Source organism: Carettochelys insculpta, chromosome 4, assembly GCF_033958435.1.
Source record: "Carettochelys insculpta isolate YL-2023 chromosome 4, ASM3395843v1, whole genome shotgun sequence".
In the NCBI taxonomy this organism is placed as follows: Eukaryota; Metazoa; Chordata; order Testudines; family Carettochelyidae; genus Carettochelys; species Carettochelys insculpta.
Genome location: NC_134140.1, coordinates 5,786,022 through 5,813,144, shown reverse-complemented (window position 1 = coordinate 5,813,144; position 27,123 = coordinate 5,786,022). Strand labels below are relative to the sequence as shown.

At 42.4% G+C, this 27,123-nt stretch overlaps 1 protein-coding gene across 1 annotated transcript in view; it reads right to left on the bottom strand.

The window, feature by feature from the left end:
- The window catches only part of ALMS1 (ALMS1 centrosome and basal body associated protein), a 142,650-nt gene extending 122,136 nt beyond the window's left edge, over window positions 1-20,514 (bottom strand). The window contains exon 1 of the mRNA XM_074992215.1: window positions 20,386-20,514. Coding sequence (XP_074848316.1) covers window positions 20,386-20,427 — 42 coding nt within the window. The 5' untranslated portion in view covers window positions 20,428-20,514. The remainder of the gene's footprint in view (window positions 1-20,385) is intronic.
- Window positions 20,515-27,123: the final 6,609 nt, after the last annotated feature.

The following is a 27,123-nucleotide window of genomic DNA, read 5'->3' as shown; positions in this document are numbered from 1 at the left end:
AATGACAAAGACTGCTTTAGCAATTTCATGAAGTGTCTATACAGGGTCTCTCCAAAATGGAAGGTTATGCAATCAATCCAGGCATATTTTATGTCAGAGATATATGAAATTCAGTAATTTAGATTCTATAATTATAAAATAAGCAGGTTGAGAATACACCCAAACAAATGCTTAGAATGAAAAAACAAAACCAATGGAATTTCATGCTATAAATACATGAAGACAAATCAAGTTTAACAGCAGACTACTGCTGGAACTCCTTAAACAAACATGTTCTCACAAATGTAACCAATTACATCTTATTTATTACAGCTGAAAAACTTAGTGAAATCTACTGTTCACTTACATTAATTACTTTTGAATTCCTCTCTACTTAGCATTCATAAATATTTTCAGTTCATCTATGAAAGTATTTCAAGTTCAAACATTTTTGATGGAACCATTTATTTGTAATAATAAAAATATGGAAGTGCATACTCATGTCATGTGGTTCTCATATTCTTTGCAAGCCATCAATTCAGGAATTAAGCTAAGACAAATTGAAAGAGTGTTCAGGGATCAATTATGGAATAAAGATCCTTTCGGTTCTAGGTTACACATTCAGATATGCCTCAAATTGCTAACAAGTTAAATTTGTTACAATCCAATGGCTGAGCCTACATGAAATGAGTTTAGAGTCTCAGATTAGTTCCTCATGGACAGAGACCTATAACACAAAATCCACCAAATTCATTAAACTCATTACATTGTTGGCTGTAGTTTCAACTAACAAAATGAAGTCTGAGTGGACCACAAACGGTCTCTTCCATAGGTTAGTGTAGGGACAGTGACAAAGTACTGCTGGAAAATATGATCAGCTACACCCCACATCCTGTCTGCACATAAATGGAAGAGTGCACTTTCCTGGGCTATAAATCACAACCCACTTCACTTTTAAGAACAACAAATTTAATTTTTTGGTTTAAGTGCTCCAGGGTCCATTTAACAAAAGCCAACTTGCCCAAATAGTTAATTTTAAAAATAAATGCCACCAGCTCGACACACTCACATTCCTTTACCCTCAGTTAAAAAAAAGCCACTTCAGGAATTAATTTCAGAAATGTTAGTTCTCAGAGGCGTAACTATAGAGCCAAAATTTCAGCACAGTTTGCCTTCCTCAAGTCTTCAAGGAAATCAGATCACTGAAACACATATCTGACGTAGTTGTTCTTTGGCACTGAAAAACTGTGGGTATACGCCACAGGGTTCTCTTCTTTGAAAATAGCTCTTCCAAAGCTGTTGATTGAGAACAGTGTTAAAGCACCAATATTTGTAAAAGGCCAAGGGTATTGTTTTGAAAACTTTTGCTGTACTATTGCTTGCACATGGAATAATGTTGCAAAATTAAGGCAAACTATGAAAATTGTCATTTAAAACAGGATCAAAATGTTTATTTAAATCTAAGCATTCATAGACATTATTGAACAATATTTTTAATCAAATTTTCATGTGCTCAATTGAAAGCAGACAATCTATACAATAAAAATATTTATCTAAAGCATTACTGCAGCATGGATGAAATTCACCCATAATAATAGGGATTGCTTAAAACTCGTAATACATCAGAACAGCTGTTGTAACAGCTGTTCTGCTGCACAGTGGAAGGACAAAATAAGTGAAATGGGTGATTCTCTACCTCTGAAACCAGTACAGTGATCACTCTGTGTAACCCAGGGGTCAGCAAAATGCGGGGGGTGGGCCCTTTTGGGGCAAGCAGCATGAAATGTTGTAAGAGGGATGCAGCACAATTGGCTGCCATGTGTCAGGCTCATCCATATCATTATGAATGTCGAAATGTTTTTGGTTTTATGTATATTTATATACCACTTAAAGTTTTTACATTTTACATACTTATTTTCTTACATGTGGTGAAACATTTTTTGGTTTTTTTTTTAATATATGAACATAAACCGAAATTTCCATCAGTTTGGATTATATTAGACAGGTTGTGGGGGCCCTGCTAATTGAAGGGATGAAAAGTGGGGCCCAATGTAAAAAGTTTGCTCACCCCCAATGTAACCCATGCATGATATTTTGGGAGGCGGGCCAGAACAGGGCCACTGAATCTGCAATTAAAAGGACCAGCAGCCAGGAACGTCTCTGCCCAGCAGTCTGTGCAACAGTCAACTCCTGTATAGCCCAACTACTGGAAGCCCAGCATCAGACACAATGAGAGGCTGCTTCATGCTTTGACTAGTGGTTGGGGCTGAAGGCCACTCCACTCACCCCTAATCATAAGTTTGCTCGGGATTTGTGCTGAGGCAACGGAAACTGATTTCCTGCACATACATATAATCCTTTATTCATACTAATCAGTCCTTACCTTAGAAGCAGCAACACTGTAGGTACTTGACCATGGCTTTGAGTAAAAACAGATTCCAGCAGTTGTTTGATAATTAAATAAAGGGCCTTTTATTTAAAATTTAGATTTTGGAAAAGTTACAGTTTGGTTTTTATAATATACACCTTCACTACAGGAGAGTTTTATTAATCCCATTGGAAATGAATAGTCATGTGTACAATAAACCTTCGATATAGGAGACCCCAATTCACCAGCCATTGGAAATAGCAGATGTTCACCAGCCTCCCCCAACCCCCACCCCAAAGAAAGTACAGTACTGTTAATACCAGCGACTCACCTGTGCCACCACCACCGCTGGGTCCCCTGGAGTGGTGGGGTCCACTGCCACAGTTGGAAAAGCAGCCAGGGCCAGAAAAGCCGCCGTGCTCTGCCTTCAGCAAGGGCAACTCAGAGGAACCACCATGCTCTGCCTTCAATGCGGGTGGCTTGGAGCCCGGAGTTGCTGGGAAGGTCAGCACACCATCTTACAGTAAACCCTCAGATTTAATAGACTTTCAGGATAAATGGGCATCCCTCCTCCCATTAGTCTGTTAAATTGAGGGTTTACTGTATAGGACATGCTGCCCTTAGGAGGCTTAACAAAAAAAGTGTACAATGAGTCAGGAGTAAAATAGATAACTTATGAAGGTTTAAATGTGATATTGATTTGATTTAAATATATTAGATATGGCTAATTAGGTGGGTGTTCTGAACGGTACTAGAAAAGATCAGCAACAAGAGCATGTGTTAAAGATGCATGTAATGAACAGAGTTTGATGGAGCAGAAGACCATGTTTAGCTTTCTCGCTCTAATTTAAACCTCCTAAACCTATGGTGAACTTTGTTACTTTTTCAAGTTATTCTCTCTCTCAATAAATAATTGTCCTCCCAGACGACAGAATGACATCACCACGTGGTTCCACTGTCAGTAGTGGAGCCAGAGATTGCCTCTGAACAGTGCCTTCCCTACCCAGCAGATGCGATGGGAGAGCCTACTCAGAGGTGAGCTTCAGCTGCCACCACTGATGGAAGCCACATCCTGCTGCCTGGCTTGGGGGAGTCAGTAGCTCTCAGCGTCTCCTCTTGCCTGTGACCAGAGGCAGCAGAGCTCCAACTGCCTCCCTTACCACCCTGCTGGAGCCATCCACAGCAACCTCCCACAAGCATTCCCAGACCGCAGACAGACAAATTTGCATGATATCATTCTGTCACCTGTAAGGAAAAACTGTCAGGCCAGTCATGCAGCTTCCTGACCTCTGGGGAAGGCCCATCCAGGGTCAGACCAATCTTCCAGAAGTGGCAAATGTCAGGTGCTTCAGAAGGAATGACCAGAAAAGTTAATCATCAAGTGATCCACCCCCTTCGCCCATTCTCAGCTTCTGGCAAACAGAGGATAGGGACACCATCCCTGCCCATGCTGGCTAGTAGCCATAGATGGACCTAGCCTTCCTGAATGTATTTTGTTCTTATTGGCACATTGGTATAGTTTGGGCCTTTCCACCTGTAGCCAGACAGACCCCCCTGCCTTATCTCTACTCCATCTTGTCTCTCCTGGGTGCTTCAGAGCACCAAAGGGTTAAAAAGAAACAGCTCAGCCCCGGAACGCCAGAGAGCGCAGATGTGCTTATCTCAGGCACAGTCTTTTTGATGCTCCTGAGCTGCTGACAAGAGACAATGGGCTAATACACAGCCGGGCCTCAGACTGCCCTTGATTAATTACCATCAGTTGATTCGCTTACACAAACGTCCCAGACGGAGGAAAAATCTCCGGCCCATAAAGAAAGAATGACCTAAAATTATCTCCACCCCACAGGCATGAACCAGCCCTGTGAGAACCAGTGTCTTGAGACGAGTTAATTCAATTGGCACCATTTTAGATAAGGAAGAAGCGAACGTGACCCAATGGGTAAAAAGTAAGGATCCGGTAGCCCCTCTAATTGAGCTCCAATTACCTCTACCTGCTGGTCAGGAGGGTCATTGCCTCCCGAAGTCCTCGTTATTTATTGCTTCTTCCCGAGGGATTGAGTGAAACGCTGGCCATGCCATGTTGGTAATGGAGGGTTGAGAATAAGACCTGTGAAGTGTATAGCTTTCCTTTTGTTTTCTTTGTGCACATTCAATAATAGATCTATGAACTGTAACCTGCTAGCTATTGACAACTAAAGAACAAAGTGTAAACCTTGTAATCTTTGTAACAAAGCATAAATCTTGTAAGCTTGCAACAAAGTATATATCTTGTAATCTTGTAACCATAAGGGTTAAGTCTCCTTAGTCAATAAATAAGTAACTGGTTAAACTGTAACCTGACTCTCCCTGTTACTGTGCAAGCCAAACACAAAAAACAAAGAACCCAGCTGCTTTTCAGCTGTAATTAGCCTGGTCATTGGTAAAAGAGTGCTGAAAGCTGAGTGCTGAGTCTTGCCACCTCCACAGTACAGACTCTCTGGGGCACCCATTAGCCACCCTGGCTGCCTGCTGTGAAGGGACCGTCTCATCATAGCAGTTAAAGACTCTGGTGTGGGAAGGTCTCAGTGCAATCATTGGGGCACCCATCAGCCTGTCTTGGCTGCCCGCTGCGAAGGGACTTTTTCCTGTCCCAGCAGTTAAAGACTCGGGTGTTATGACCTTGGGGCATCCGTCAGCCTGCCTGGGCTGCCTGCTGCGAAGGGGCTGTCTGTCCTAGCAGTTAAAGACTCAGATGAAAATAAGGGCATAGGTGGCATCTTACCTGACCATCGGCTAACACCACCACACCCTGGCAACAAATTCCACAGGTTGACCATAAAGAAATAATTTCTTTTGCATGTTTCAATGTGCTGCCTATAGGTACCATGGATGACCTTTGTGAATTATATATTTCTTCACTAATGTTTCCTTATCCAACCATTGATGATTCTTTTAAGCCTCCAACACATCCCCTCCATCCCTTAAGTCTTTCCTCTTCTAAGATGAAAAGTCCCAATGGTTTAATATCTCCTCATATGGAAGCTGTTCCTTTATCCCAATCATTTCTGTAGCCCTTCTCTGTTCCTTTTCCAAATGTAGTATATCTTTTACAGATTGAGTGACAAGATGTATATACAGTACTCAAGATGTGGGCACACCATGACTTTATAAAAAGGTAAAATAGCATTTCTGTCTTAGAAGTGGGTCGTACCCAAAAAGCTCATTGCCTAACAAATTTATTTGTTAGTCTTTAAGGTGCTACAGGACTGCTTGTTTTTTGTATTTCTTTCCTAATCATTCCCAGTATTCTGTTAACTTTTTAAATTGCCACTCACCGTTTTGGACAAAATCTGAAGAAACAAGTTTTTATTCCCCAGGTACAAATTTCCCATGAGACACAATAATAGAAAGTGCTATGAAACTTCAAAACAAAATCTATTTATTAGCTGGTGAGCTTTCATGGGACAGACCCACTTCTTCAGAATATAGCCATATTATGGTATGAAGAAGTGGGTCTGTCCCACAAAAGCTCACCACCTAACAAATTATTTTGCTAGTCTGTAAAGTGCTACTGGACTGCTTTTTTGTTTTGATAGAATATAGACAAACACAGCTATCTCTCTGTTACCATTCAGTATGAAACGTGGACTAGGTTAGTTTGATGCAGAACAGCACAGAAAAAAAAAGTGAAAATGAATCAAGAGACAGAAGCACAATAGAAAGTCAAGACATGTTTGTCAGCTAATATCAGATATGGTATTATTTACTTTGATACTTGAAAAGTATATATGCTGCTTTCCCATGGAAATGGAAATAGTGGAGAAAGCTCAGTGAATTACTACCACAAATACCTATAGTCTAGATGGGCCCAATGCTAAGGAAAGCATAATCTTAGAAACTTTACTTAAAATGAGTCATCTCAAGGAATGAAGTTAAAATATTAAGACAAAATATATTAATAGTAATGAATATTTACAGAGATCTCAAAGTGTTTCACAGATATTAGGCTCCAAAATACACTTTGTGGAGTGTATAGAAGTATTATCATCCTCATCTTACAGAAGTACAGTACAGTACAGACAGAAGATGATAAATGGCTTGCCTAATATCACTATACAATATAACCTAGTTCTCCTGACTTTCAATACGCTGGTTTCACTAGAAACTAGTACTTCTGTATTCCTTATTTGCATTTCTAAACAGTGATGTCTTTTTGCCTCAGGCATGCAGGACAGGTGGAAAGCCAAAAGGAGATGAAAGGATAAGATGGAAAGGCGACATGAACAGAACAAAACACTTATTACATGAAAGACAGCTGAAGTGTGCAAAACACGTCCTTAACTTTAGCACTACATGCATGCAATTTCTGTATATACAACTGCATATGTAACGGTGATATTATGTGATTCTGAATGGGAGAAGCAGTCGGCTCAATGATGAGTAAGATAAAAAGACGTCCACATGTCAATCTTTGATTGGACATCTAACATAATAAATGGTAGTGAAAGTAAGAAATTTAGAAGCTAAAATAGGCACAGAACAAGATAAAAATTATTTAGTCATTAAATGTCTTTAAGTCACCAAGGCCTGATGAAATATTAAACTAGAATTCTCAAGGAGCTGCTGAGGGGAGATCTGAGCCATTGGTGTTTATCTTCAAAAACTCGTGGAAGAAAGAAGAAATTCCAGAGGACTGGAGAAGGGCAGATACAGTACAGGTTGAACTTCTCGTATCCGGCGCTCTCGGGACCTGACCAGTGCTGAATGAGAGAATTTGCCAGACCACAGGAGGTCAATATTGTCTAGACATCACCAACACTTCCACTGTTCACTGGGCTCTCAGAAGACATTTGGGGTAAATTACAGCTAAATAGCAACACAGAACCCATAGCCAGGACTGGTGGCTGTGAACAAACTTTACAGGACCATGGTAAAATTGGTCAGACCCACAATAAGTGGTCATCTGGTAACTAAAAATCACGCCAAATTATAGATGTTGCTGAACGAGAGAGGGTCGACCTGTAATGTGACAGAACAGTGCCATGTTCCACCCATCTTGCTAATTCCACAATTTAGGTTTGGATTTCCAGCTCCCAACTGCATCCACATTAACTTCATTGTTTATAACTTCTAGTTACTGTTTGCTAACACTTCTCTGCAGAAGGCCCATAAACCACAGTGCCTTTAGAAAAGTGTGCTTTAAGAAAGGACTTGAATGAGAACGGAATAAAGTCCCATCACATAGAGACAGGGATCCTTTAAGTAATTCAAGTAATAAAGTTTGGGGAACTGAATTAATTCTGACCTAACGGGACAGCGCCATCTACTGAATCAATATTTCCTCCTGCACCAATAGGCTCTTTCTGAAATTCTTCTCACCCCAGTAGGCTATTAACTAGAGCCTCATTGGGCAGTGGGTGGAGCAATGGAGGAAACAAGCAAGATAAAATTCTGGTGGTTTGGGGGAAAATAAATACCAGATACCAGAAAGCAAAACTAAAGAACCTAAATGGTCAAGCTCTACCATTTGATACCAGAAATGCATAAAGCTAATGTCATTTTAGCTGTGAGACACAAACCAGTTACAAGGAGAAAATAAATTTAGACTAGAATAATATAAAGTTTGTTCAGATCAAGTGTTGAGGAGAAAAACTGTCAGGTTGCCATAAATTCTACTTCTCTCTGCTAAATATACATTAAGGGGAAAAAAACAAAGGATTAAGTAACTGAGCCACCATGTCACATCTTTGATGATGATTTCTCTGCTAGGGAGATTAACTTCTTTTTGAAATCTCTAGAGGCCACTGTATTTTGTTAAGGGAAAAATGACAACAGGGAAGCAATTTTAATGTAGTTAGGTAATAAAATCAAGTGTATATGTTCTTGTTCTGGACCAATCTGCAGAATGTTTCACATACAGAACAGAGCATAAGAAAGAGAGAAAGCTAGAGGGACTTAGCCAGAATGTAGTCCCCAGGTGAAGAGTTCTAATTTCAAACAGTAAACAAGTGCATCTCCCAGATCATCAAAAAAATCAGGAAAGACTAAAAGATTCTATTCAGTTTGTCAGTATTAAAATTACTGGTGCTATGGCTGGTTTTAAAACCACATATGCCTAAAAATCCAAAGTTATTCCTATAAAATATGAAAGTATGACCCTTGATTTAGGTAAAATACTGCATTAATCAATAATGACTTAATTGTATGCTTTAGTATAATCAAATACTGGATGGTATTTTATTTCCTTGGCTTGGTGGGAGGGAGAAAAGAATGAATTCACATGTTGTATAATTATATATCAATTGTGATATTTAATTACATTCAGATAAAAAAATTTTGAGCATTTACTGCAAATATTAGGGTAGATAAAAATTAATCCTTGTTTAAAATATTATTTAAAATGGATTTAAAAAAAAAATCAATAAAATACTAATTTATCATTTTAAAACAATTATAATTAAAAGTCACCTCACAAAAACATTGTACATAGGCACTTGCAGTCCCATAAAACGTAATGATACTAATCTGTCTCGCCTAGCCACCAGCTCTTGTTTCTCGAAAGTTCTGGGCTTTCAATTTCTGTCGACAGCTGCTACACGATTTTCATTCAACAACATACATGCTGTGTGTCTATTTGAATTTAATTCAACATGAAAGGATGTGAATGTACAGGGCTTGTAGGATTGATCCTTCTCTGTATCGTATTCAGATCTGATATAGCACAGTCATATAGTACGTACATAAATTTCAGGGTGGATTGATTTAAATCAAGTCAATTGCATATCAAAATCAACTTTGCAGCCTTCGACTTCTGCAGCTATCTTCATGACAGAAGGTCGACGGGAGCACTCCTCCCATTAACCTTCCTTAAACCTTGCAGCTTGTGTGGAGTTCTGGAATCAACGTTGACCCCAGAACATGCCATTTCGTGCATGCATGAAATGGCATCCTGGAAGACTGAACCTAAGCAGCACATCTTCCCAGCATTAGCATAGAGGTAGCCTTAGTATAAGTGTGATTTGATATGTAAACTCCCAAGCTGTTTGCAGTATTATATGCTGCTAGGAAAAAAAAAGTTTGATTTAGCTCACCTTTACGGCTTATTTAGTTAATTAGGTTTATACTATCATTCAAATATACAATACAGAAAGCTGCAGTAAGAAAAATCTGCAGTTGCCGGTATCATTTTCTTATTTTATATTACATAACATAATGCATGCCCCTGATTTTGGAACATCCTGGTTAGACCATAATAGTGATGCCATAAATCTATTCCCTATTTTACCTCAGCATAACTCAGTTTTTCCAAGGGAATCCCATTCTATATTTCTTTACCTCGAAAAAACCAGAAATGTCAGTGAGTTTGATGGCGCTTACTGAAAAAGTAAGTGTATTCCAGGATCACTCTTAGCATTTTTGGTAACTTGATTTAAATCAGTGCTTTAAATCAATCCACCCTGAAATGTGTGTGCATACTATATGAATGTGCTATATCAGATCTGAATACAGATACAGAGACGGATCAGTCCTACAAGCCCTGTACATTCACATCCTTTCATGTTGAATTCAATTCAAATACACACAGCATGTATGTTATAGAATGTTAATCATCTCCATTTCTATTTTAATTTGTAACATACATTAGACACATGCCTTCATTGAGGCCTAAACCTATAAGTATGAAATCTAAAAAATACGTTCAGATTTGTGCATAAAATAGAACATTTAACTTCTACCTCTATTGAATCTTTAAAAAAAAAAATCAATGGTCAATCAAGAATTTTATTTAACTTTCTAAATATGACAGTGTTTGATACAGGCTGTGGAAAATCCTACTGAATAGGGAAGATTTGATTGGCTGGTTTTCCCAGAACACTCCCATGTATGGTAGTGCAAGAGAGGTCTCACACTACTTGGAGCCAAAGAGTACACTAATCCCTTGCTGGAAGAGCACAGTTGGTTCTCAACTTTCTGCTCGTAGGTGAAAACTCGTAATAGGGACACTAAATTCTGACTAAAATACAGGTAAAAGTCTCTGACTGGTTCCAAGTGCTTGTAACTCAGTGAAGGAGCGGCAGCATGTGGCGCAGCTTTTGAAAGGTAAGCAAACCTTGGGTTGGGGGTCAGAAAAGGTTAAAGGCTGGGGGCAGTTTGGGGCCATGAGTGGGAGGGAGGGTTAAAACCTGGTGGCAGGCTGGGTCCATGGGGCGCTCAGGCTGCTAAAGGTTGGGTGTGTGGTCCAGTATGGAGTGGTCAGGCTGTGGTGGATTAAATCTATCAGGCTGGCAGGGGGGAGAAAAGGAGTGTCAGGCTTCCGCAAGGCCAATCTCGATCTAGTCTTGACTAGAACGCAGGATCTGGTCCAAGAGGTAACTGTTACTGGACCGCTTGGAAATAGTGACCACAACATAATAACTTTTAATATTCCTGTGTTGGGAAGAACACCGCAGCGGTCAAACACTCTGGCATTTAATTTCAAAAAGGGGAATTACACTAAAATGAGGAAGCTAGTTAAACAGAAACTAAAAGGTAGAGTAATTAAACTAAAATCCCTGGAAGCTGCATGGAAACTGTTTAAAGACACCATACTAGAGGCCCAACTTAAATGTATACCCCAAATAAAAAAACACAGTAAGAGACCTAACAAAGAACCACCATGGCTAAACAGCCATGTTAAAATGGCAGTGAGAGAGAAAAGGGCAGCTTTTAAAAAGAGGAAGTCAAATCCTAGTGAGGAAAATAGAAAGGAACATAAACACTCCCAAATTAAGTGTCATAATGTAGTAAGAAAAGCCAAAAAAGATTTTGAGGAACAGCTAGCCAAAAATTCAAAAAACGATAGTAAAATGTTTTTTAAATACATTAGAAGCAGGAAGCCCGCTAAAAAAGCAGTGGGGCCCTTGGACGATAAAGATATAAAAGGAGCAATCAAGGAAGACAGTGCCATTGCGGAGCGATTAAATGATTTCTTTGCTTCAGTCTTCACGGCTGAGGATGTTACAGAGGTTCCTAAATCTGAGCCAGCCTTTTTAGGTGACAAATCTGAGGAACTCACTCAGATTGAAGTGACATTAGAGGAGGTTTTGGAGTTAATTGATAAGCTGAATAGTAACAAGTCTCCAGGACCAGACCGCATTCACCCAAGGGTTCTGAAAGAACTCAAATGTGAAATTGCGGAGTTATTAACAGTGGTTTGTAACCTATCCTTTAAATCCACTTTGGTACCAAATGACTGGAAGACGGCCAATATAACACCAATATTTAAAAAAGGCTCTAGAGGAGACCCTGGCAATTATAGACCGATAAGTTTAACATCAGTACCAGGCAAATTAGTAGAAACACTAGTAAAGAATAAAATTGCAAGGCACGTAGAAGAGCACGAATTGTTGGGCAAAAGTCAGCATGGTTTCTGCAGAGGGAAGTCGTGTCTAACTAATCTATTAGAATTCTTTGAAGGGGTTAATAAACATGCGGACAAGGGGCACCCAGTGGACATAATATACCTAGATTTCCAGAAAGCCTTTGACACGGTCCCACACCAAAGGCTTTTATGTAAATTAGGTGGTCATGGGATAGGAGGAAAGATCCTTTCATGGATCGGGAATTGGTTAAAAGACAGAAAACAAAGGGTGGGAATAAATGGTAAATTTTCACAATGGAGGAGGGTAACTAGTGGTGTTCCCCAGGGGTCAGTCCTGGGACCGATCCTGTTCAACTTGTTCATCAATGATCTAGAAAATGAGGTAAGCAGTGAGGTGGCCAAGTTTGCAGATGACACCACGTTGTTCAGGACAGTCAAAACCAAAAGGGATTGTGAAGAACTACAAAAAGATCTCAGCAAACTGAGTGATTGGGCAGCAAAATGGCAAATGAAATTTAATGTGGGTAAGTGTAAGGTAATGCATGTTGGAAAAAATAACCCAAATTACACGTACTACATGATGGGGTCAAATTTAGCTACGACAGATCAGGAAAGGGATCTTGGAGTTATAGTGGATAGTTCTCTGAAGACATCCACGCAGTATGCAGCAGCAGTTAGTAAGGCAAATAGGATGTTAGGAATTATTAAAAAAGGGATCGATAATAAGACAAAAGATATCATACTTCCCCTATATAAAACTATGGTATGCCCACATCTTGAGTACTGCGTGCAGATGTGGTCTCCTCACCTCAAAAAAGATATATTGGCATTAGAAAAGGTTCAGAAAAGGGCGACTAAGATGATTAGGGGCTTGGAATGGGTCCCATATGGGGAGAGGCTAGAGAGACTGGGACTTTTCAGTTTGGAAAAGAGGCGATTGAGGGGCGATATGATAGAGGTATATAAAATCATGAATGGTGTGGAGAAAGTGAATATAGAAAAATTATTTACCTTTTCCCATAATACAAGAACTAGGGGACACCAAATTAAATTGATGGGTAGTAGGTTCAAAACTAATAAAAGGAAATTTTTCTTCACACAGCGCACAGTCAACCTGTGGAACTCCTTGCCCGAGGAGGCTGTGAAGGCCAGGACTCTATTAGGGTTTAAAAAAGAGCTTGATAAATTTTTGCAGGTTAGGTCCATAAATGGCTATTAGCCAGGGATAAAGTATGGTGCCCTAGCCTTCAGAACAAGGGCAGGAGATGGATGGCAGGAGATAAATCACTTGATCATTGTCTTCTGTTCTCCTTCTCTGGGGCACCTGGCATTGGCCACCGTCGGCAGATGGGATGCTGGGCTGGATGGACCTTTGGTCTGACCCAGTATGGCCATTCTTATGTTCTTAATCTGCAGGGCCAACCGGGGGCGGGGGGTGTTAAGGTTGCCACAGGTTGGGGCTGTGGAGCCCTCTCCCACAGCTTCGACTTCATCACCAGCCCTCTGCTTTCTCCCACAAGGCCTCCACTGCTGCATTGCCAAAAGAATGCCCACCCACCCCCAGCTGCTGGGCCAATCAGAGTACACAGAGATCCTGAGACAAGCAGCAGAGGCAACTGGTGACTTCTTGGCTCAATGAGGTACCCTCTTGGGGCCCCTCCTGTGGTCCACCCCTGAATACCCCTCCCCCTTTGGGGCATCCCCTTCGAGACTCCCAGCACCCCCTTCCCAAGTGTTGCGCCCCCTTTCAGAGAACCCCCCCATCCTCACCTGCAACCCTACCAAAGGTTGCAAGGTTCCCGGATAATTTCAGGGCCAAAAAGGGGAGCACAACCTAAAAACTTTGCTTACTCCTACTCTAGATAATCATCAGCATAGCATCTAACCTCTTGATATAGTAACTTCAATTCATAAAGCAGCAAATGGAATCATAGTGAAGTCTGTTCTTTGCTAGTCAGATGCTAGGAGACATTGCTTAAACAATATTAAGTATTTTGTATGAGTTAGTTCCTCTTCATCTGTGTTATGGCATGACGGTAGGTGAATGAAGCATTACACAAATTATGAAATATTATTAGATCAAAGTCCCTATATCACACCTGATGTGAAACATATAATTCATAATGCATTAAACCATACTCAGCATGTTCCTAACACCCTAAAACATATAGCAAATATTTGTTCAGTGCCAGAAAAAAAGAACATAGTTATTTAATATACACTCAAATTTAAATTGCTGTAAGAGCATCATTTCAGATCTTAAAAGAAAAACATGCAACAGGAACAGTAACTTCTACAGTTTAGATTTCAACTTCTACCTCTTCACAGGAACAGTTAAGAAAAGCTCCCACAGTAACAGGTGAAAAGCTGCATATTTCTGCCCCACAACAAATTTACATATCTTTAGTGGCCTGTATGCTTTTTGCCAGACCCCTAGGCCACAGACAGTCACAGAGTGATGTAGACAATTGCTCCAAGTATGACCAGAAGATTCATTCAGTGCTCCATAGTCACTAATTTTAAAACACACTTGTGACATTATGCTCTACATTCTTTATGAAAATATGCTTATGAATAAAAATGACATAACTTGAATGTTTTATGAAAAATCTTCCTGTAACATACAATTAGAAAAGTTATAATCTGCTGAATGTGTATATTCTATTTGTGTGATTTATCACTCTCATATTTGAAGTTAGAAATATGAAGTGTAAACCTGTTTTAGTAATCTAAACAGGCTAAGTGAGGGCCATCAGTAGTACACAAGGATCTTAATGGCCTTGTACTCAGGACAGTGATTTTATTTGAGATTCTGGTTCCATGGGGACTGTACAATTAGGTGCTGTGGCAAGTCACTTTGACTAAGCCTTCACAGAGCTAATCTGACCTCAGTGCCTGTGGCTGTGTCTACGCTACAAGATAAAATCAAATTTATTAATATTGATTTTGTAACTCTGGAATTTATAAATTCGATTTTTACTAACCTCACCTCCCCACGTATTCGTCACAAAGTTTACTTATTGCTGCCACACAACTGCAAATGTCAACTGTTGCAGTCTATCCCACAGTTCCCTCATCCCCATAGCATTCTAGGCATGCATGCTGGTCTTTGACATCGTCTTCCCACATTGCATTTTCCTCATTCCCCTCCCGTGTTAAGCACACATCCATTCTTCTCGTCGGAAGGAAGGAAAAGTAGGGCATCCACAGAGATGGCAAAGGTAACAGAAATCTCTTTCTTCTGTACCTGAATTCTCAACTAGCCATCCACTGACTGTCTCCCCTTCTGTGATTACATCCGATCCCTGAAAATAACACAGGGACCCTGAAAAGCTTGAAGAAAGAGTTGATAGTAAAGTTTTTGAAAAATAAAGAGTTGCTGAGGTCCCTGTTCACTATAGGGCTTCTGTGCACAGGCTGTGTTCTGAAATGGCCATCCACTGACTGTCCCTGCTCCCGTGATTGCATCTGACCACTGAAAATAACACAGCGATAGACTATACTCTCATCTGGCCCTCCACCCACACTTCCCTGCATGAAGTGGGGCAAAGTTAGAAGAAAGAGGATAGAAAAAGTCTAGGAAAAAAGATTTCTGTCTTCCTTCTTCACTACACAGACATTGCCAACACAGTGGATAGCGGTGATATCTCATACAGTGAACTTACAACAGAAACAGGAATCTCAACTGGTCCTCCACCTTGTGGGGTTATTTTTGGCAGGGGGTGATGGGGAGGGTGTCAAACCATGAAGCAAGATAGCAAATGTTAGGAAGAAAATTTTATAACAGAACTCTCAAAGGAGCAGGTGTCTGCAATGGGCAGCAAGTCCCTGAAAATATTTTGGTGGGGGGAAGAGGGGGAGACTTCTTGTCTGCAGCTTCAGAGCCAGTTGAAATGTTGAAGTAGTCCTCCTGAATATCTTAGCCCCTGGAGAAGACTTCCCCCTGGTGGCAGCAAGCCCCACAGGTCCATTGCTAGAGGTGTGGGGGGTTTCAGTGGTGGGCCAGTTGAAGTAGTCCACCCAAATAACTTAGCCACCAGGGGAGACTTCCCCTTCACAGCGGCAGCAAATCCCCTAGTATCTTAGCCGCCAAGTAAGACTTTCCTCCAGCAACAGCAAGGCCCCAAAATATTTTTGGCGGGGGGCCAGGTGAAGTAGCCCCACCTGAATATCTTAGCTGCTGGGGTAGACTTTCCACTGGCAGCAGCAAGCCCCTGAAAAGCCCTAACTGCACACAAGCCAGGACATGGTGCTGCATGGCAGCACTGTCAGCACCAAACAGTGGGCACGTCCTTTTATTAGGTCAGAGGCTACCCACAGGATGTGGCTGAGCAGAGGAAAGACCCCGACTGCGTGACGCCTATGGAGGAGGCGGGGAGGTTCGTGCACAAATGTAAACTGCTGAGAAGTTTCTTGGACTGTTATGCAAGTATGACCCCCACAACAGCCTTGCTGCCATGTGGTCCAGCACGGCAGTGGCTGGCACCAGGCAGCACAGAAAAAAATTCCAAGTGACAGACAAACACAAACTCCGCAGACGGGCTATTAGTAATGTGTAGCTAACAACAAAGAAAGAAAAAGATATCAGAGAGGATTCCACCCCACCATCAACCTTAGCCTGGACCAGTCCACACAAGAGATTCACTTCTTGGACACTACTGTGCAGATAAGCAGCGGTCACATAAATAGCACCCTATACCGAAAACCCACGGACCGCTATGCTTATCTACACGCCTCCAGCTTCCATCCAGGGCATACTACACGATCCATTATATACAGCCAGGCACTAAGGTACAACTGTATTTGCTCTGATCCATCAGACAGAGACAAACACCTACAAGACCTTTACCAAGCTTTCCTCAAACTACAATATCCACCTAACTGAGGAAATAGACTGACAGAGCCAGACGGGTACCCAGAAGCCACCTGCTACAAGACAGACCTCACAAGGAAAACAAGAGAACACCACTGACCATCACATACAGCCTCCACCTAAGGCCTCTCCAACACATCACTAGTGATGTGCAACCCATCCTGAACAGTGATCCTTCACTCTCAGACCTCGGGAGGCAGGCCTGTCCTTGCCTGCAGACAGCCTGCTAACCTTAAACAAATCCTCACCCGCCACTATAGGTCACAGCACAGTAACTCTAAGGCTGGAACCAATCCCTGCAACAAATCCCACTGCCTACTCTGCTCACATATCTATACCAGTGATATCATCATAGGACCTAACACCAACTATACCATCAGGGACTCCTTTACCCGCACATCTACTAATCTAATATATGCCATCATATGCGAGCAATGCCCCACTGCAATTTAGATTGGCCAAACAGGACAGTCTCCACATAAAAGAATAAATGGACATAAATCAGACATCAGGAATGGTAATATTCAGAAGCCTGTGGGAGAACATGTCAATCTCCCTGGACACTCAGTCGCAGATTTAAGGGTGGCAGTCCTGAAACAAAGAAATTTCAAAAATCAAATGGAGAGAGAAATCTCTGAGCTGCAATTTGTTTGCAAATTTGACTCGGTTAACCAAGAATTAAACAGAGACTGGGAGTGGCTCCCACCTTACAAAAGGAGCTTCTTTGCCCTAGGTGTTAACATCTCCACATTACACTGACAATGGGCCATATCCCTCTGCCCCCCACCTAACCTGTTTTTTCCTCTCTTCATAGGTACTACTGATAAAAGGCCTTTTCCGCCCTGACTGAATAGACCTTGTCAGCTCTGGCCCTCCCTTTTACTGGGCTCCCATGCTTTAAATACCCCTCTGAAGCCACCCCCCAACTCATGCATCTAATGAAACGGGTCTTTGCCCACGAAAGCTTACGCTCCAAAATATCTGTTAGTCTATAAGGTGCCACAGGACTTCCTGTTGTTCAGAAAGAAAGATGTTTTTCCTCAGGCTCTCATACAAACATGACCCCACAGTCACAGGCTTCCTGGTCCCAATTTGAAGTTCACAGTCTTCCTGTTACCTAATTCCTACACACCTGGAGAGCAGCCACCAGAGCAGAGCATTGAGGTGCATTGTGGGTTACACACAGGACATCTCTGGAGGCTTGTAAATGCAGTTTTAAGATGTAGCCCTTCCACACTGGCCTTTAATTGAACTTTTGAATGCAAGCTTGACACTATACCCATCAGGTACTGACTCTACGGTGCTATTGATATTAGTGCTCCCTAAATCGAGCTAATGGCATTTACGGTGATGACAGTCACATGGTAATATCAAGCTAACATTCTTAAATCTGAATTTATCTTGTAGCATAGACACAGCTTGTATTACTCTACTGTGGGCTGTCACATCAACGCTGTGCCAGTGCTGGAGGAGATCAGAGCATCTGTCTCAGCAGCACAGCATGCTTGGCTAGTGGGCAGGTAGATGAGCTCAGCTGTATTTCAGCACATCAGGTGACAGCATCAATGAGATCTCTGTAACAGAACCCATTACAACACTGACTTTGAAGAAAGTTTTGACTTAATAAGCAGTTATGATAAATGGAGCCCACATTTCCCCCCAGATGTTTAACATTGAGCTCTCATTCTAGAGGTGTAGTGTCCAATACATTAGCTACTTGTCACATGTGGCTATTTGGCCAGTTGAGTGGGGTTAGTTGGCCTGAACAATAAAAATTCAAAAACTGTTGCATTCAATTATCTTTTTAAATCAAAAAACAAATTTTCAGAAAATAAAAAAGTTCAGAAAATCTTTCTGAAGTCTAAAGTCAACTTCCATTATTTGACCCACCTGCTGAATGGAGAACTCTGTCAGCTGGCGAATACCTTAAATATACCACTTAGGCTGGAAATCATCATGCATCATCATAAACTGCAATATACAGCTGGAATTTTACTCCTGTTTTTGAAAATTTACAATTTATGTTCTTTTTCAGAATAATGTCGCTAGTCTGCTATAATATACCGCTTCAGAACTGGATGGACACTGTGGTTCTAGAGAAAGGACTGCTGCTGCTACTAATCAAACCCCAAGCATTCTAATCTCCACTTTTAGAAGAGCTATTACAGTTTTCTTGAAACACTATCGCTCATCACCGGCACAACTGCCACAATTCCGTATCATAATAGTCCGTAACCAGAACTACCCAGTTACCTATTTTTCCTGTTTGTTCCATACATAAACAAACTTCATAAAAGAAACGGACTAAGACTTTAAAACTACCTGTTTCAGCTAGATATAGTTACTTATTTTGACTCCCACTCGAAGAACCTCTAATTGTTTGTCTTTCCACTCATAACTCCAACAATAATAAATGCTGACATACTTGGAGTTCAATTTCCTTTTTCGCAGCAGAAACAAGCCTATTTTAGTTTATTTATATCACACTTAAACTAAACATTTAAACATCACCCTGCAAAATCTGAAGCTGGAAACACTGGGGGTTTTGAGCCTGCAAAAGCACACAACTATTCAGATTACTTAAATGTTTGAAGCCACTGCACAACAGGGATCTATGTGATTTTCTTGAGGACATGAGAGACAGAAAGTGAAATTCACCTGTTTTCATTGGTGAAGCTGAAAGGAACATCAAAGTAAATAAACACCCTGACAGTGAAAAGTAAATTAGTTTCTGAAAAGTTCCTAGGATTGTAGCAGCCCAAGGTGTCATTCATATGTTGCTTGCACAGTAAGTTTCCATGCAATAACACAAGGGTGTGCAAACTGGGAGGGGCATGGCACAATAGGCTGCTGGGTCTCAGGCTCATCCATCTCATTAAACATATTGAAACATGTTACTGTTTTCATGGAGGTGTATTCGCATTCATATACCGATTAATAAAGTTTCTACTTTCCACATACTTTACTTTGTATACTCTTACACATGCCAAGAGAGTTTTTATATATAATTTTTCCCCCAAATCAGGCCTCTGATGTGCAAACTGTGGGACTGTTTCTGTCAGAGTGAACTGATAACTCGGGACAAGTTTCACATCTTTGTGGGTGACAAGCCAGAGGGAATAATTCTGTCTGGCGGTTGAGAACTCAGGGAGATGAATTTGGGTGGCTTTAGGACCAAAGGGGCTAGAGCACCCACCTTCAGAAAGGAGTAACGCTGGATCCTATGAACATAACTGAAATTTCCAGCAGTTTGGAGTGCATCAGACAGGTTCGGGCGGGGTGGAGGGGGGCTGTTAACTGCAGGGACGAAAAGGGCGGCCCCCACGTAAAAAGCGTGCTCACCCCTGCAACAACCGTCCCATACTGCAGCAATAAAAGTGGATGTGCCCACAGGCCTACGCTTCCAACAGCACCTGCTGCTTACGGGCGCCCCGCGTGAGACGGCTTGGGCCTGCCTCGCTGCCGTTCTCAAGGGTGACGGTTTCAGCTGCGGCCCGGGGGGCGCTGAGCCTCTGCAGACCAGCCCAAGTCGGGTGCCTCAGACACAGGCGCCCCAAACCAGCGGCCGCCTGTTGGCCACGCCAAGGGCTGAACCTGGCCCCCAGGACGGCCGCGGCGACTCCCCTGCCTGGAGCGCGCAGGGATCATGCCTCCCACAGGCCCATCGCCACGGCGCCTGGGCGCCGCCAGGGAGCTCGACACCCCGCCTCGAGCCAGGAGGCTGAACGCCGCCCCGCGACTACGGCCCCCGCTCCCAGCACACAACACCGGCAGGCCTCAGGCCTCAGCCCTCCCGGACCAATCCCGGACGCCCCGCGTACTCACAGGAGCCTGGCCCGGGCGCTCCGTCCCCTCGTCCGGCTCCATGCTCCAACGGCTTCCCCGGCGCCCGCGCCCCTCAGGCGAGCCCCGGGAGGCGGCGAGAGCTGCGCATGCGCGACCAGCTCTCCAAGCCCGTCGTTAGGGACTCTCTCACAAGAGAAGGGGCGGGGACGAGCGGCGCGCGCGATGGCGTCAGTGGGAGTAGTTGGCGGGGAAGGGAGAAAGAAAGAGGGCGCGAGGCTACCAGTAGCCGTTGGGCGGGGACGAGCGGCGCGCGCAATGGCGTCAGCGGGAGTAGTGGGGGGGAGGGAGAAAGAAAGAGGGCGCGAGGATACCAGTAGCCGTTGGGCGGGAGCGCGCGCGCGAGATTGCGCGGGAAGGCGGCGGGTGCGCGCGCGCCCCTGAGGAGGTGCTAAGTGCGGGACGCGGGCGGGGGCGTGAAATGCCCGGATGTGAGCGAAGGCGGTAGCGTTGCGTGCTGTAGGGCAAACTATCACCCCCGGTGCCTCGTTGCTGTTGCGCACCTCTGCTCTTCCCACAGCAGTGGTCTTCCCAGCCTGAGGCGGCCTGGCCTGGCCTGGCCTGGCCGGCATCGCCCCAGCCCTGGCACCAGGCCCGTCTGCGCCCTGTTTGGAAACGGCGTTGGCGCCTCTTGGCCTGGCCCCACTCCCAGGGGGCCAACAGCACCTGGACTTTCAACTGCTTTATCTCCTCAGAAGCGTAAGAGCAATGAGACGCTCATCCCCAGCGGCCACCCAAGCACCGGCGCGGCCACGTGGGTGTGGAAGCGGCTGCGTGGCACTGGCTCTCGTGGCTGTTGACGCCTGGTAGGCAGCAGCATCGAACTGCCCCAAGGCCTTCGGAAAGCGAGCGAGCAGCAGAGAAAGGCTGAGCCTTACCGAGTGATCGGAACTGCTGGGTGCGTTGTGTTCTGAGCCCTCGCGGTGGTCTCGGGGCACGCTGGCGGGCTGTGCTCCGGAGCCCCTAGAGCAAAATATGATTTTGGAGAGTAATAAGTGAGCGTCTCGGCTTTAGGTGCTTGGCCGTGAAGAAAAACAGTAAATTGCATGAAGCTCATGACTGATGTTTTCGGCATCACCCAGACCACTGCTACCTGCCTTTTAACTTGGGGTGTTCTGATGCTTTTGAACCGAACGTGGGACCTCTGGAGCTTAGCTCAGGAGGCTCTACAGTTGGAGCCGAGAGCTGGCTAGCACTCAGCTAAGGCTGTAGAGGAAAGTCATTTTTCTTGAGTGGAAATGGTATAAATGGCATGACATGAGACAGTGAATGACACCCTGTATGTGTGTGGAAACACCAAGAAGACCTGTGGCACCTCATAGACTAACACATATTTTGGAGGATCAGCTTTTGTGGGCAAAGACTATGCTGCTATAGCTCACGACTCTCACTCGACCCCTGAGCATGCTCCAAAATATGTTAGTCTGTAAGGTGTCACAAGATTTCTTGTTGTTCTTGAAGCTACAGACTAACACGGCTACCTCTCTGATAACTCTCACACTGTCAGATAGCCTGTGAGTCTAAAGTCTCCCAGTCCTCCTTCTGGCAGCTAGTTACTCCTTGCAGGGTGACACTTGAGTAGCTTTGATCCTAAGTCCATCCAAATTTATATCCTCTAGTTCTCAACTGCCAGACAGAATTAGTCCCTCTGGTTTGTCACCCACCAAATATGTGAAACCTATTCGCAATTATCAGTTCACTCTGGGAGACACAATCCCACAGTTTCCACAACAGATGCCTGGTCGGGGAGAAAGACGGAATAAAAGTTTAATAGAAAAATCATAGATTCCAAGCTGAAATAGTAAGGAAGAACAAACATACCAGTTACACAGAAAATAAAAAAGAAGCAGTCTCAAGCTTTACCCTTCTATATTAGCTGAATTTCTTTTTCTAATGTAAATTACTTGTTGCCTCTGAAGAGTTTTTCAGAGTGCCCTAGAGAGGCTCCTGTGTTTCACAAAGAGCAGCCCATTTAGATGGCCCTCTGTTTCTCGATGGCCATCGCTTCAAACCCTATTTCCTTTTAACAGGATTTGCTGCTTGTTTCCCTCTTTCCCTGCCACTACCTCTGTGGCTCTTACTGATAATTCATGCCTACACAGTCTTAATTTTCTAAGACTGGGGTTTTGTGTCTACCATTGTCTTTCTTTAGGTTGTACAATGTTCCTTGTAAGTAGTTTCATGCAAATAATTAGCCTGGGAAATGCACCTCCCTACCTGATTACTTGACTCCTCCTCCTCCTCCCCCAGTAGAGAGGTGATGCTGTAATTGCATCACAATTAATTTTCTACACATGCACACATTCATAGACATAACCTATCAGAACACTACATCTTTTATAAGATGTTACTTGACATAATAGTACATATTGTTGCACGAAACCAGTTGATATTCAATTGTTTATTTTTAGAGGTATGTTCTCCCATTAGGGTGTCTTGATCCTAATTGTCACAATGACAAAATCAAAAAATTTGGTAACACTACACATTGCATGCTTCCTATTTCTGCATTGCCACATTATTATTGCACTGTGATTGTGTTTCAGAATCAGAGACATGGATTGATGTCCAGGTGGGCTAGGTACTGTACAAAGGTACAGTAAATAACAGTTCACTGCTACTGAAATGCTATCTGATGATGTTTTGACATAACTCATTCATGTTGTACTACTATCAGCTAGTGAAATAATGCCTGTTTGTAAGGGGAGGGATAAGTCAGTGGTTTGTGCATTGGCCTGCTAAACCCAGGGTTGCAAGGTCAGCCCTTGAGGGGGCCATTTAGGGGTCTGGGGAAAATAGATTTAATTTATTTTTAAAAAAAAGCCACCCACATGGAGTTTTCTGACATTACATGAAAATATTGAACAAAAAAAATCACAATTTCATGTGATATACCAATATTGGGTCCAAAACAAATTCATTGTCCCTCTAGGCAAACTCAGATCTAAGTGGAGTTTCTGTCTCTCCCCCTTCCCCCCCAACTCCCACATTATTAGCCTTTTTAAAAAAGCAGAGGTGAATACCGTGAACAGTTACACCCGGACAGCTCTGGAGGATTAAATCCACACAGCTTGTACATCACAGAAAATAGTAATGCATGTTTTCTTCTCACTAATCTGTCAATGCACTTCAGCTCTGATCTGCAGATCTCTTCTAGGTATAGGGGTGCAGTTCAGGCCTGACTCAAAATATGTTGAACATAATAGAACTTTCCATTGACTTGAATGAGCTTTGGAGCCGGTTCCTAGTCTGCAGGATAATTGCATTTAAGCCCTTTTCCTATTTCACCAGCTGTAATATTAATGTAAGTAGTATGTATAGCTGTCCGTTAGAAACTGGATTTAAACTAGAAAGTTAATTTAAAGATGAAGTCCCCCTTCCTGTCTGCTGCATCATCTAGTTTCCCATTAGTATATGTTGGCATCTGAATACAGGATATGCCCACCAATGCACTATGTGTCCATTTTGTTCATGTATATCCTAGAATAAGTTGGGCATTTCTATTATTAAGCAGTGGCTAGACCAGAAACACCAAGGTTTTTCCAGAACAACATTCCTTAAAATAATTACAAAGATAGAACTAGCTGACATGACATGTTATCTCTTCTGTGCTGTGATTGAGTGAAATCTTTCTCTTGTCATATGACACAGAAACACTTTCAAACCCTTTATTCTAAGAAGGGCAAATCTTATGGAAAGAGGAGAGGGAAGAGCGTGTTTCTTTTTTCTCAACGTTTATCACTTACACATCATCCACGCATCTCTTACAATTCTTAAAAGTGACATTCTGTCTGAGAGATTGTCAGAGAGAACTAGACCAGAATGACAGGAGATTATCAGAGAGAACTAACCAGAATGGCACTGCTGCCTTAGTTTTCCCAAAAACAGCACTTTCTGAGGACTTTCCAAGTAAATCACAATGGCTTAAAACAAATGAACCAATTAACGTCCCAAATCCACAAAGAAAGAGAGTATACATGCAGCCTTTCAAATTTCAAACACCTTTTAAAAAGGAAATATTTCAGAAATCCCCTTCTAATTTGTTTTATTACCAAGCTGACTATAAGCACCTTTGGGGCAAAGGCTGTCACTTTATATCTGTCGTTGCAGTATTTTGCACAATGGAGTCTTGGCTTGGTTGAGGACTCTAGATACAACCACAATGTAAATGTGTAAAGTAACTATATTATCATTATAGAATGCTCAGCCAAAGAACTTTTTCCCTGCCGTAACTGGTGATATCAGACCTCCCAAGACAATAGGAGGGTGTTGTTTTTCCTGAGTAGGTGTGGTGTTTTCAGTTGTTTCAATACATCCCCAATAACCACTTCATTCACTGCTGCTCTCATGCTCTGTAGCAACTCTGGCAAAAATTCCATAAACAGGCCAACTTCTTCACTATAAATTTGTTCTCTCTTCTCCAGTTCTGCCATTTTCCTAGCTAAAAAACCCTACTTCACCAATTTAATTTAATCTCATATCTCCAGTCCCAGATGTCTTTTCATGAGTGCTCCCTGTAAGACGTGCACTTGTGTGGCCACTCAAGAGAGATTCAGATGGTACCCAGCTGATTAGCAGGATCCCCACAGCTAGATTTTGTGTTTCTGCTGGTGGTGCTCGTCTGTACGCACTGTGGTGCACATAGAAAAATTGGCACATAGATGGAAAAAAATTAGCGGGAACACTGCTTTTCACACTCACTGCTCCACCACTCACCTGTTCCTGTCTCCACTTCTCTCCCTCTCTGCACAGGATCTTGCTGATGTCTTCAAGAGAAAACTGACAAATTATGACATGACCTTCTCCCATCCTTTGCCTATATAAGCACTTGTATGCACAGTGCTACAGAAGCAAGAGATGCTCTCCCAGCAACTTAGCTGCTGCCTCTCATTGTGCTGGTTTTATTATGTTGAAGGAAGAGTTCTCTCCCATCAGCCTAACAGAGACATGAGTGCTCTTGGCACAGCTGTAGCAGTACAGCTGTGTATAAGTGTTGACATGGCCTTAGGCAAGTGGCAACCAAAGCTACTGTCACATTTCTGTAGCCATATTTGAAAATTTTCTGAGGATGACCTGAAATAATCAGTTTAATTCACTGACTACAGTAAATGAATTCATTCCTCTACTAAATCATTTAGTTGTAAATAAAAATCATGTTAACAGAAGTTTATCTATCCATTATATTTAAGGCTCTCTAGTGCAATAAAAACAAATTTTATCTGCTATTTTGTGCATTTAATTAAATTCCATCTTGATACAGATCAAAAGCAAAAACAAGGTTCATATATAAGCAATCTATCATTTAACATACTAAAATGTACAATTAATAAAAATCTGAAAATGTTAAGCTCAATAAACTGGATAACTACATGTACATAGATTAGGAAAAATAGGTAGGAAACATGTACCAAAACTAATTTAAAAGAACCATGTAGCTTTAAATCAACAAGTTTTAAGGTTTATATCAATGAGAATTACACCTCTCTCTGGAAAAATAACTGAAGCACGAGTGGAAAAGTTGATTAAGTTGATTGAAGCAGGGGGGCTGGACGAGATGACCTCCTGAGGTCCCTTCCAGCCCTATGATTCTATGATTAAAATCAATCATTTAAATCAGCATCACTGATAGTAATACATCCAGCACTGGGGAAAAGTCCGTTTAAACTTCTTCAAAATGCCTTAAAATTCTTGTTTACCATGAAGACTACAACACATTGGCAGCAGTTAGGCTACTGGTATGCTAAGGCCATAGCCCATGATATTGACCAATTTGTCTAAACATTTCCTTCTATTTTCCTGTCTGTATCCATTTGACATTATGTGCTCTTTGAGCAGGAACTGTCTTTTTGTTCTCTGTCATTGATGCTTTGTACAAAACTACCACCTGAAAATGACAGTTCAACAAATTCTTTTCTTGATATGTGATTTTAAATGGGGCAAAGGAGAAATCTATGGCGAGCATTGTTAAGGACAGTAAGCAGTTGTTGGGAGTAACTTGCCAACAGAAAGAATCCTATAAATAGTACAGCCTTCCTCTGCAATCTAGACATTGCAGAGAGCATCTAAATGATCCCAGGGCTCTCCAAAGTGTCCTAGAGAGAGGAAGAAAAGCCTTCAGGAAAAAACAGAGGAAGCCTATTCCAGAACATACACTCCTGGCCCAGTTCCTGACTATACTCATCTGTGGGCTGCAAGCAAGACAATGCTTTCTCATTTTAACTCTCCACTCAGCAACAGAACCAAGACATGAGACATCATTCAGTGATTGGACAGGCTTTTGAAATTAATGCAAAAAGACCCCTGAGTGATGATTCATACTGGCACTTATGATGCTATGTTGTTGGATATCTCTCAGATAGTAGAACTTGGAACTTCAAATAACTTGGAAGTGTGCCAAAGAAGAATGTGCAGGTGGTCTTCTCTGAGGTGATCTTCACAAGCAAAGGAAGACAGAAGGCAGGTGACTCTGGAAGCAAACTGCAGGCTTGGTAAGTGTTGTAGGATGGAGAGTTGGGTTTTGTGGAATATTGAACCACCTTATATGGGGAGAGAGGACTAGATGGCCTCTACCTCAGAAGGGCTTCTCGAGGATAGGCTGGCTAGAGTAGTCAGGACAGGATTAAACTGTTAACAAAAGTGAGGTTACAAAGGTGGAAAATGCAAGCACTCTGCATAAAGTCAAGATGTAGAAAACAAAATTGATCAAATTACCAAAGGACA